General features: G+C 47.6%; 1 protein-coding gene across 20 annotated transcripts in view; it reads right to left on the reverse strand.

The window, feature by feature from the left end:
- Nucleotides 1–13,044, reverse strand: part of RBFOX1 (RNA binding fox-1 homolog 1) — a 1,460,760-nt gene that overhangs the window by 167,677 nt on the left and 1,280,039 nt on the right. For all 20 annotated transcript variants that reach the window (XM_059415374.1, XM_059415368.1, XM_059415370.1 and 17 more), the window contains one exon: nt 5,303–5,545. In XM_059415374.1, the coding sequence (XP_059271357.1) occupies nt 5,303–5,545 (243 nt within the window). The remainder of the gene's footprint in view (nt 1–5,302; nt 5,546–13,044) is intronic.

Below are 13,044 nucleotides of genomic sequence, written 5' to 3' on the forward strand. Positions count from 1 at the left end.
AGAGAAGGAAGTCCTCACAGGGTTTCCTGACTTGGAGATTTCTCCGTGTTCCTGACCCGTCCATTCCTTCTTCTGGCCGTGGTCTGAATGTTCGTGCCTCTCCCTCCTCCCCCACCCCACTCACATTTTGTAAACCTAAAGCCCCAGGGATGGTGTTAGGAGGTGGGGTGTTAGAGGGTGATCAGGCCATGGGGGGGCCCTCATGATTGGGATTAGTGTCATTACACAAGAGACCCAGAGGACTCCCCCACCTCTCTGTCCTGTGAGGACACAGTGAGAAGGCCTAGCTATGAACCAGGAAGGAGCCCTCACTTGACCACACTGGCACCTTGATCTTGGACTTCCAGCTTCCAGATCTGTGAGCAACAACTTTCTGCTCTTTGTCACCCTGTCTGTGGGATGACCAGCCTGAATGGATTAAAACATGCATCATGGGGGGGGGGGGTTAAGGGGGTAGAAGAATAAATGAAACAAGATGGGATTGGGAGGGAGACAAACCATAAGTGACTCTTAATCTCACAAAACAAACTGAGGGTTGCTGTGGGGAGGGGGTGGGAAGAAGGGGGGTGGGTCATGGACACGGGGGAGGGTATGTGCTGTGAGGGTATGTTGAGTGCTGTGAAGCATGTAAACCTGGCGATTCACAGACCTGTACCCCTGGGGATAAAAGATATATGTTTATTTAAAAAAATTATAAAAACAATTATTATACCAAAATGAAAAATATTCTACTTAAAACAAATACATGTTGTACTTAATGTTCTACTTAAAACAAAAACAAACAAACAAACAAACAAACAAACAACATGTCTCTCCTATTTCAAAACCGAAATGTTCCCCAGATTTTGCAGGAACCTTATTGGTAGTGGTCCAAAGCTGGAAACAACCCAAAGACCCTTCCGCGAGTAAATGTATCAACAGACCCCTCCACAGAGGGGACCACACAATGGACTTGCTACTTGGCCGTGAAAAGCCATGACCTACTAATCCAACAGGTCAGGCGAATCTAAAGGCAGCGATGCTAAGGGCACGAAGCCTGGCAAAGAGGGTCCAGCATTCGACTCTGTTGCTCCACACTTCTAGAAACTAAAAACCACGCTGTAATGAAAGAAGCAGATCTGTTGGTCCCCCGGGGGATGAAAGAGGACAGGGAGGAAGGGCCGCAGCGGGGTAGGAGATGCCTTTGAGGGCGATGGAAATGCTGGTTACACCATCTGCACGTACGTCATCCCTCATCAAACGCTGCGCTTCTAGATACACGCAGGTCATCGTGTGTCAATTGTATATTAATAAAACTGTAAAACATAAAGTACTTTTTCTCCTTTCCTAGGCGACCTGCTGTATGTGTACAGCCTTGGTCACCTTCCCTCCTGGGTCGCCATTCCCCATCTCTTGTTCTCTGCCCTTCCATCTGCCCCGTAGGTGCCTTTTCCTGGGCATAAAAGAGGAACCCAAATCCACTCTTGCACAAACTCCTTCCTCTGAACTCTACACTCCTCAGTTGCTCTCTTCTTTCTCTTGAGTGCAAGTGCCTACAATGGGCAGTGCACTCCAACCCCAACCATTCCCATGCATTTCTCAAGTCCTGCCCCTTGGTATCTCTCATCAATAGTCCAGGTGCCCTGCTTTCTCTCTGTCTCCAGTGATGCCGGCTTCCATAATGTCTTCCGAGTTCACACTGCCAGGCAGCCCTGCCAACACTCCTCCCGTTCAAACTCCAGTCTGGAGACCCTATTCATGTCCCACTCAGTAGTCCCTTGCCTCCCGAACCTTGCCACCTGTGAGTGTTTCAGTGACCTGCCTGCCCTTCCCTCCAGTTCCAACGCTTGCCAAATATACCTGTTGGAGGCTCTCCATGCACATGGCTCACGGTTAACTTTGACTAGTGTCTTTCTGTTTAATATCATCAGTGAGAAGATCCAAAGCACCTTATCGTTGACTCTGGTGGGCCCATCCTTGGTCTCTGCATTTGAATGTGGTACTTCTCCGTGGCTGCAGGGCTGAGGCCCCCGATCTCAACGTCAGCCACTGAACAGCCAGAATACCGAGCAAACCAGGGAGAGAGAACATCTCCCAGGGCTCGTCTGCATGGGACTCATCCGAGAGTCCTTCCGTAGGAATCTGGTATGATATCGGGAGCCTGGACTTCCAGGAACCATCACACAGAACTAGAGAACAGATGTGAGCCAAGGAAGAAGAGGCAGAGATGGATCCTGTTGGAACCGAGCCCACGTATGCCAAGCACCAACCTGGGTCTGAAGGCAGCCCTCCTTTGAGACTTCTTGTTGGATAAGCCAACATGTTTCCTGCTGCATTTTCTGTTACTTGCAGCAGCCTGAAGACTATGAAATGTATGTCCCCTCAACCACGGTACCGAGGCATGTCCCTCAGCAAGTGTTTCTTCCATCACCGAAATACCCTAAAGCCTTAGAAACCCATGCCCTAGACTTACCACATTACAGTCACAACAGAAATGTATCCTATATTCTCTAGCGGACCAAGAATCTCTCTAAAGAAAGAGAGCACACGTGCTCACCATTTCAAGGCGCTGCAGTGCCTCGGGCGCTCTGGACACCCAACACCCCGTGTAAATGTGCGCTGATCTCTAGGGAGCTCTTTCTGGGACAGAAGGATACTGGGCATCACAACTTCCCAACTGGGTTAAGATCTCCTTTTAGGTATCATCGCTAACCCTTCCTTTTAAGATTTCATTTTCCTGCTCTTCTGGCTCGAACTTCCTCAGTGGCTCCCTCTTGCTCCTGGTGTGGAATTCTACCCACGGATCACAGCCAGCAAGTCTGTGGGATACAATCCCTCATGATTATTCCCATCTCATGCTTTGCCCCTGTGCCTCTGGACTTTCTTTGCATGCCCTGGACATACTGAAGACTTTTTAGTTTTTTGAACAAGTCAGGATATTTTCCTTTCTTTTTTTTTTTTTTTTAAAGATTTTTATTTATTTATTTCACAGAGAGGTCACAAGTAGTCAGAGAGGCAGGCAGAGGGGGAGGGGAAGCAGGCTCCCTGCTGAGCAAAAAGCCCCAGGTGGGGCTCGATCCCAGGACCCTGAGATCATGATCTGAGCTGAAGGCAGAGGCTTTAACCCACTGAGCCACCCAGGCGCCCCCAACATCTTTTGAACCTGGGGACCTTGACCTTGGTGTTCCTTCTGACTGGAGAGCTTATCTTCTTATTTTAAACATCATCTTCTTGATGGAAGTCCCAGACTACTCACCTGCAGGCAGTTCCCTTGCCAGTCTTAACCCTCCACGGCACCCGTCTTTTCCTCAAGAGCACGAATCACAATCTGTGTTTATGCAGCTGTTTGACTGACACAAGCTCACTCTAGGACACTCATACTATGTTATAAAAGGAAAGGATCATTTCTGCTCGGTTCAGCCACATCACCTGGTAGGACTCCTGGTCACAGGAGAGGCTTTAAAAACATGCACGAATAAATCACTCTTCCAGAGCAGGTTAATATAGTTGGCACATACTGAGGCTTACTAAATAATGTCTGAGTGGACATTATTACATCCTTTTTCAGTTCTAAAAACCTTCTGAAGCCCTGCCAATACTGACTGTCACAAAATAACCAAAAACAAATAAACACCTAGCTGGTAGTTTACACAGCCGGTAACAGACACCTGCTAGACCAGCAAACCCATATAATAAACTCGTTCCTGAGTCGGAACAGCCAGATATACACAGGGAATAGCAGCGCTATTCACAAAACCCAAAGATGGAAACATCTCAAATGCCCATGAGTGAATGGATGGATGAACAAAAGGGACATAGCCATACAATGGAGTAGTACTCAGTCATAAAAAGGAACAAAGTACTCACACACACTACAGTGGGGATAAACCCTGAAAGCATTCTATTAAGTGAAAGAAGCCAGAACCAAAAGGTCATATGTTGTATGATTCCATTTTTATGAAATATCTAGAATGGGCAAATCCATACGGACTGAAAATCCATCCATACATCCATTTATGGGAATGGCTGTGTCTCTATAATGGGTTGGGGTTTCCTTCTGGGGTGATGAAAATGTTCCGGAACTAGATATGGTGATGGTTGCACTGAGCTGTGAATGTTGTCAACCCCACTGAATTAGATGCATTAAAATCGTTACAATGGTAAATTTCATGTCATATAGGTATTTAACACACACACACACACAAAAGGTGAGATGGGCAATAGACCATGTTAGAATGTATACTATTTTTCAAAACTCTCCGTATTTGACCTTGAAATGAAGTACCAGGTAGCAAAGTAGTAAATGGTTACTTTGAGGGCCAAGAAATAATCTGCTATAAACCAAGAAATTCCCTCACAAATACTGATTTTCCAGAGGCCTTGGAGCAGAGGAAAAAGGTACAAATACAGTTGCCTTCTACCTACAAAATGTTCTAGACTAGCAGCTTGGCCTGCCCAGGCTTTCCACAGAACAAGGTTTCTCAAATGAACATATACATCTTGTGATGTGCCTGGTTATTTTAGGTCACGTGCACATGAACAAGTGTTTAATTTTAATAACTATTTTTGTTAAGGCTTATCTTTGATTAATAGCCAACAATACTAGTTTTTAATTTACGGTGGTGATAAAATGTTTCTTTTTTGTTTGGTTGCTTGTTTTTAATCCACTGAATACATTCATATGTAATAAAATAAACCCTTTTCGGTGCAGAAACTAAACAGCCACCCTCAAAATACAGAACATTCTATGACCTTGGAAAATTCTCCCATGCTGCCCCTTTGTGGCCCAGGCCTTCCCCACCCTATGGCTCGCACAAAACACAGAAGAACATAGGTAAATGTTAAAGGCATGAGGAAGGCTGAAGAAGCTGAAGAAGACGGGGCTGGGGTGGGGAGAAGCTGCAAAGGGGCCTGAGGTTTCTTCCTGGGTGATGGCAATATTCCAAGATTAGATTGCGCCACCCGTGGCACAACTGTGCAAATATATTAGAAATCAATGAATGGTACACCAAAAATGGTTTATCTCCATAAAGCTGTTAAAATTGCGAAGTGTATGATTCTTCTAAGAGGACCTAATTCCAGAAAAGGCAAGAGGAACAGAACTGAGATGAAAGCTTCCCTTTACGAATAAAGGCAGTTCAGGAAAAATGTGTTGATTTAAGTAAGTAATAGGAGAGGAGGCCTCTAGACAGGTGAGTTTTTGCAAGCTGCTGCGACAGCGCCGGATTCAGGGGCTGCTGGGGGGCAGGAGCCAACGTCGGATGGGGCGCGCCCTGCAGTCACCCCCACCAGCTCGGCCGCCCGAGGACCCGCGCCCACTTACTGTGGCGGTGCCCGACACGGTCTGCGCGCTGGTGTCCGCTGCGCTCTGCTCCGAGTGCGTCTGGGCGGGAGGGTACAGGTTTAACGTGTGCTCGGGGACGGTGGTCTGGCCCGTGTACTCGGGCGCGGGGTGGGGGTGAGGGGCCGTGTATTCCGCCGGGATGCCGTTCTGAGGGGGAGCAAACTGGGCTGAAGCGTAAGGCTGAGCCATTGTGTCCGGGGCAGCTGCTGCTTCCTGATTACCCTAAAAAAAAAAAAAAATCAGAAAAGGGGAGAGAGGGTGAGAACACTGTGAGAGGGCACCAGACAGATCCCTTCCCTGGGGCCCGAAGACCAGTGCTCCCCGCAACAATCTGCAGGAGCCGGCACGGTGCCCACAGCCCGAGGTGGATTCTCCTTCATCTCGGCCAGGCTCCGTAAGGAAATGGTGCTCAGCATGTATACAGACATGACCCCATTGCGCGGATGCAGACGTCGAGGCTCAGCAAGGTGCAGTCACTTCCCCCTATCTCCCAGCCCCATAGCCAAAGACAGAGGGTCTGTACTCTGCCCCATCAGATTTTTCTGGCAGATCCTTCTTATTTCATTCCCATTTTGGAACATGCGAGCATGTAGTTGTCTCCAGTGACAGCAGCGCCTTGATTTGATACTTAAAATGCCAAGAGAGATTAAATTGAACGTGTGTGTTCTTGAGAGGAGAGACAATTCATCTAAGCATTTGAATTTAATCAAAGTTTTATGTGACTTGGCTCACATAATGGGATGGGGGGGGGTTCTTTTAATGGTCACAGTGTGTGTGTGTGTGTGTGTGTGTGTGTATGTGTGTGTGATGTTCCAATGAAGTGCCAATAAGAAGCAGCCAATGGAAATTCAAGACCTAATTTGGATAAAGATGGCACTCTGTGATACTGTGTTCACCATTTTAAGTATCTTTATAAAATGCTGGACTTGCATCAACCTCATTAGTCAATGCCTCCCCCCGCCCCCTGCTTTATTTTTTTTATAAGCACAGAGTATTATATAACAATTCACCCTTCCAATCTAGGCAAAACATGCAGCGTGATCATTATAGTCAAGTCAAAAGAATTAAAAAAAAAAAAAACTGACTTCAAACACTTCCATTTCAGGAAGCTTCTCTCCTTCTCTCCTCCTACCCAGACCCTCATAACTATACTACCCTGCACACACATACACACACACGTGCGCACACAGGCACACAATGCACACACATGCACACTGCAGCAGAAACTAACTCAGAGGTCCAATTTTTTTCATGATCTCAAGAGATGGGATTGCACATTCAGAGAGAGAGAGAGAAGCTTACCAATTAAGCATAGCAGATAGCTGCCTCTCCCATTGTCTGTGGTCAATTAGATGTGACTTCAGCCCTCACAGAATGATACCAGGGCAAGAATGTCAGGATTGCTCACATCTCCTCAGTCCCCACCACCAACATTTGAGAGCCTCTCCAGCTAAAGCAACTGGAGAGCCGCGAAAACATTATGACAGAGAAGGGAAGGGACCCAAAAAAAAAAAAAAAGTTTATTCTCGGAGCCGCACACAGAGTTTGTGCATTTGTTTAGAGGGGACCTTAATTAGAATGTTAAAGATGACACTTCGGAGAGAACTAAGCTTAGGATAAGTTTAAAACATTTTACAAGTGAAAACATTCCCATCACGCCCTTTCCTCCCCCAGACGAATGTCTCCAAATGTCTATGCCACTGGGAAAGCAGAAATGTGCAGCTATTGCTTGCTTTCTGCCTAACGTCTTTTCCTTGCATTTGGGGCTGTGTAGGGTCTCTCGGCACCTTCATTGGATCCCTGCACATGGAGAGTTAACCCTGACCATCCTGGGAAGCCACATTGTCATTGCTGCTTTGTGTGCATTGGTCTTTTCATCAAGAATAATACCTGGTTTCCTGTTAGGAGACACATCCTCTCTCAGCTCACAGAGTACAGATGGGGAGGCTGAGCCCTGCCTCAACTTACCTCTAGACACGGTCACGTGACCCTGACTCATCAGAGAGTTTCACGGTCACCGTCACAGGGACATGGGTTCACCTCCATCTAGTGATCTCACCTCTAGCAACATCAAGGAGGCATAATCCCGGGACCTCCCAGGGGTTTGGGGAAGAGGTTCTCTTTCTGCTGGGATTGGCTGCTGTAAAAATAGCACAGCCCCGGGCTGCCCACAACTGCCACTTGAAAAGGACCCACCTAAAGCAGAAGCCAACCCAGAGGGAAACAAAGCCCAGAAATTGACAAACAGGTCATTTAAGTCCCAGTGACATCATGTGAAGCCTTGGGTCCAACCTTATCTGCAGTTAATAACACCACTGTTTGCTTTAGTTACGTGAATCGGTAAATGCCGCAGTTTGTGTCAGATAGTTTTATTTTCTGTTACTTACAACCCAAAGAGTCTGGGCTCATAAGAATAGAAACACCCTCTCCCATTTATAAGCTAACTAGCATCCTTCTCTTCTACAGGGCTGCTCAAGGAACACAGGCCTCGGTACACAAATTCCACATGGAGCCACTTTTTTTCTGGCTGATGAGAAGTCCCAGAAACTCTGGGACCTTGAGAACCCTCCAAAGGGAAATTCATTTTGCCAGATTCTACTTCTGCCCAAAGGCCCGTTTCAGTACCTCCCACCCCCGACCTTCGATCTGGTGCTTCTTTGAACTGAAAATCAGGCTTGTGAAAACTCCAGGCGTGGCCCCAAAGGGAAGCAGGAAAAAGCAACAGCAGAGAGATGTTCACACAAAGAGAAAGCTTTCCCATATAGGTCCATGTGGCCTTTCCATACAGCTAAGCACTCTCAGGAAGAGTAGCCTGTCCCCCACAGGTTCCCAAGAAACTACAGGGGCTTTCTGGTGGGATCTGAGCTCTCTCTGTGTCAGAAGGAGAAGCCAACAGTCACTCCATACTCTCCACATCCATCAAGTCTACCCACTCACTGCCTCTCTGCTTGGAAAACCCTCCCTTCTCCTTTGCCTGGCTGGTCTTGACTGTCCTTTTGGGTCCCAGGCCAAGTTCTCCAGCAAGCCTTCTTTGACACTGAGCCCACTTCAGCTGTGTGTCCTCTATGCTCCATTGTGGCTTGTGATCACATCTCACATAATTCCTAGTGCTGCCACTGCCTGCTTATTTGTCTGGGAGAGTCCTCACGGCTGGGGACTGTGTCACGTTCTCCATTCCATTTCCAGTGTCTCATGGCATGCTAGCTGCAAAGTAGGCATTTATCAGTACTTTTAAGTGAATACATGCTCGAATAATGAGCTTTGGGCTCTGAGAAGCTTAACCTGGCAATAGGACATAGGGTGGTAGCGTAGGGGGAAAAAGAGAGGGGTTGGCAAATGACCCATGGGACAAATGTGGCCCACTGGTTGTTTTGTAAATAAAGTTTTATCGAGACACAGCCATGCTCATCATGCTATCATCACAGAGTTGAGTAGTTGTGAGAGACCCACAAAATCTAAACTATTTAACCATTTTGGCCCTTGCAGAATAGTTTTTAAATCAAGGTGGCAAAGTTATCACTAAATATGGAAACATCAAGTAAGAAGCCACCATTACGGAAGTAATGCTAAGTTTGGGCAGGAAATAAAGTTGGCAGGAAAATCAGAAGAGAGACAAAGGGGGGGGTGCGTTCTCCCTAAACCAAGGATGGAAGCTCAGCCAGAGTTGTGGACGGCTGGTGCCAAGGATGGTGCCCAATGGAGACATCTTCTTCAGAATGTGCTTCCCATCGTCGGAAGGAGCACATGGGCTTCGGACTTAGCACAGTGGGCTGCTGAGGGGAAGACCCATGATGGCCTCAGGCTTCTGTGCTCTTCGGAAAGGGATCCCTTCTCCCCAGTGCTCAGAAGGCAGGCTGAGGGGTGCTGCTTTCTTCTCAGGCCTAGAAGGTGCCAGGCATTGTGCCAGGCTTGGCGTCAGTACTTCTTACACAGGGCAACCGCTCCCCCAGGGACATCTGACAAAGTGTGCAGACACTTTTGGTTGTTCCCAGTGGGAGGAAAGGGTTGCTGCTCACATGGAGTAGAGAGAAGCCAGGGATGGTGGTGCTAACCACCCTATCATGCGCGGAATGGTATCCCCCACAAAGGATGATGCTGCCCCCAGTGTTAATCTCGCCGAGACCTAGGATCCCTGGTTTGCATGCATTGCCTCTTTCACCCCATGTTCCTTGGCTGGGAGGGAGACTGCAGTCCAGAGCTAGGAAATCATTGTGCAAGGTCACCACAATAAGTGGCTCCTAGGGAAGCCAGGAGTCTAATGGATCCCCAGGTGTCTCCGACCTCGGAAGGCTATTATCACTTGGTGGAAAGATTTGTTCCTATTTTGAAGTAAACAAACCTCTTTTGGTCATTCCTACACCGTGGCCTCAAGACCTGCTACCCACCAGGCGTGGGTACACCCTACGGGGAGTCAGGTGTTGGGATACTTGATGCAGAAATACCAGTGTTCCGCTAGCTAGACGAGTCTCTGGTGCGTGTTAGAGCAGCAGCCTGGAAAATTTGTGCCATCTCAAGCCCAGGGTCTAGCTTCACAAGGTTCTGAGGCTATCCCAGGAAAGGCAAGGGCCAACTGGGGACACAGCGCCAACCTCTATCAAGCATTGTGCTGTTTTGGCAAACCCAGCACACCAAGCTCTAGGGACTGTGTGCATGGTCGTCAAGGAGCCCACAGGTAGGGTTCAAGTCCACGGGGTTTTGCAGGGCACTCCTGCTCTGAAGTCCTCAAACAGATGTTAGTGGGACCCCCTGCAGTTACTTATTAACACTGATAGCCGTTCCAGAGAGACCTTAATTAATATTCTCAACATTTGCACTTTGGGCTAATTACAGCTAATATTTAATTAAGATCATTGTACTTCCTATAGAATTCTTTTTCACCTTCAGATGGCTTCAGAGATGTCTTTGTTTCTGCCCTAGTGATGTTCCTGGGTTCTTAGCTTGGCTGAAGTGTGTTTTCTGGAAAAATACATTCACATTAAGGGCACCTTTGGCACTCCAGGTCAAGGAAGATCTTGGGCACGTGACCAGGATCCTGGTTGAAAGCTGAAGTCAACTTCACGTAGGTGAGAGTGACAGACAAAAATTATTTGGAGCATTCCGGCTAGACATTCCCTCATTTGTAGAAGCTGCCTTCTTTCTTCTACTCCAATGCCAAACCCCCACCTTTCCCTAAATAAGTGAGATGATCACAGAGATTCTGATATGTACTGAGTCAGGGTGCCTGTGGGTGTCCCGAGGTGGTGGGGAGGGTGATTCTGCTTTGTACAGAACCCCCACATCATCCAGCAAGTGCTGCAAGAGATTTCCAAACCTAACATCAGATGTTCAGTGCCTGAACTTTCCTGGGTTGCTGATAAATACACAAAAGATATTTTTGAAAAAACTTAAGACCTTAGGTTTTCACGTCTGCCCTTGCTCCTGTAGAAAGGGATAGAGAGACTTGTAAAAGACAATAGTTACTAGGAATGTAGAGGGAACTTCCCTGTCCTCATGCCGCAAGCCTCAATCAGAGCAGAAACTCAACAACAGCTAGAAGATATGGGAACCCATCGTTATGCAAGATGCGCCCCCCCACCCCACCATGGGTGGCTTTAGTACTCCAGTTACTGAGATCGAGAGCATTATTAAAATGCAACCAAGTCTGAGTCACCAAAGCAAAAAAAAAAAAAGAAAAAAAAATGCCATTTCAATTTAAATATTTTACTGAAGCATGAAATAGCCAGGATATTATTGCTATTTTAAGACAAACACCGTAATCTGACTATTAGCACAGTGTGCGGACTCTATTGCAGGCAGACATTCAGAGAGGCGGTCTTCAAACACGGGGTTGGGGGGGCGGATTGCTTCGGTCACGGAAACACCCAGCACCTTTAATTTCCTCTCCGAGGTGGGCTCAGGAGATAGGAGTCAGAGAGAAAACAAGAGCTCCCCCTCCCGCACACAACCCCCCAGACATCTCCCTTTGCCTAATTCACTGCCCCAAGTGGTTTAATAAAGCCATTTTTAGAGAGTAATAACAGAACAAAGGGGTGGCAGTCCACCAGACTTTGCAAAACATTTTGGCCCCAAATCTAATGCAAACCACATTTCAACCGATAAATAGCCATGATGTGGCAGAGCGTGAAGCGGGGATATTCTTTTCCATGTAACTGCCTGACTTTTCGTGAGGGGCGAAGTGCCTGCTTTCAGAGCGGCCAAGGTGGGCTTTAAAATAATGAAGTCTATTTCCCTCTGTAGGAGCATGTGTCTCCCCAGCTGTGATCATCAAACTTCTTGAATTACCCTTTCCCCTTTCAGTTCTGGAATTGATTTGCCCCCACCCCACCCCCCACCCGGTCCATTTCTTGCCTGGAAAAACCCCTTCTGGCCTGAACACAGTCCTTCTAATGAAGACATGCAGAGGAATTGTCCGGCCCGAATAAACCACTGATGGTATCTGTCCACACAGCCAAGAAAAGCAGCCACTCCCGGAGGGACCCCGCCAATCCAGACTCAGGGAAGCAAGCCTCCCTTCTGGGTCGCCTGCAGTTTTCCCTCTTCTTGACTGTTTTACTTGAGTTTTGTAGCCCGGTCCCTTCTACTTCTCTGGCAAGAAATTGCGCATATTCAGAGAAAGCCTCCAGCGCCTGGCTGAAAAGAGCTAAACTGTATCATGCCCCTGGGGGCACCGAGACAAAGAAGAAAATGCAAAATTACACCATTAACCTGCTGGTTCTAAGACCAGCTCAGTTAGACACATCAAGCAGAAACCTCTCTCTCTCTCTCTCTCTCTCTCTCTCACACACACACACACACACACACACACACACACACTTGGCTGAAATTCCCCCCACCCCCCCACCCCACGCAGGATTCAAGGAGCAGAGTACGGATTGCAGAAAGCAACAGAGACTTAACGCAAGGCAAGACTTCAGCTTCATTCAAATCACAATTTCGAGTGAAATATAAAATCGGGAAAAATACCTGCTGCACCATCCTGCTTCCTTTCTCCTCCATAAACTTAGCAGCTGTTCTAACCCCACACCACAAAGCATCTGCCCAAATCAAGCCTCAGTTACGAGCGAGGGTGTGCGCTCTGTGCAACGTGTGGATGGCTGGATGTTGAAGGAGGGGAGCCGGGGCCGCCTGGCTGACCTCCCCCTCAACATCTGACTGCTCCCAAAACCAACCCCAGATGGGACTCTTTCCGCCAGCGAGGCCTGGCCCATCAATCACAGCTCGCCCCTCCTCTGGCTCCTGTTCTCAGTTTCAGGGTGCACACTGAGCAGATGATTATATAGAGGAGGCAGAAAACACACACACACACACACGCACGCACGCACGCACGCACACACACAGCCACACAGCGCTTGCCTACATTAATAGCTGTTTAAAAAACATTAGAAATGCTATCCTATGCATCGCCTGGAGCTGGAATTTTTCATTACTAAACTAAATATATGGTATGCAAAGTTATGAAATCCACCGGGGAGCTTGCTTACTATCCTATTTTGTTTTATATTTTTGAGAAGGGGGGGGGGGCGTGCCAAGGGTAACAGGGGAAGAGACAGACAGGATGAAGAAGAGGCTCAGAGACAGAGGGGATGGGGACAGGAAAATTTAAAGCAATGCCCTGAGAAGAGAGGGAATGAATTTATAACAAAGCTGCATGGTTAATTGTAAATTGATCTTAAAATCCTGTAACTGACAGGGGTTTGGAAGATTCGGAAGCCCAGCTCCTT

The sequence above is a fragment of the Mustela nigripes genome, chromosome 11, assembly GCF_022355385.1.
Source record: "Mustela nigripes isolate SB6536 chromosome 11, MUSNIG.SB6536, whole genome shotgun sequence".
Classification (NCBI taxonomy): domain Eukaryota; kingdom Metazoa; phylum Chordata; class Mammalia; order Carnivora; family Mustelidae; genus Mustela; species Mustela nigripes.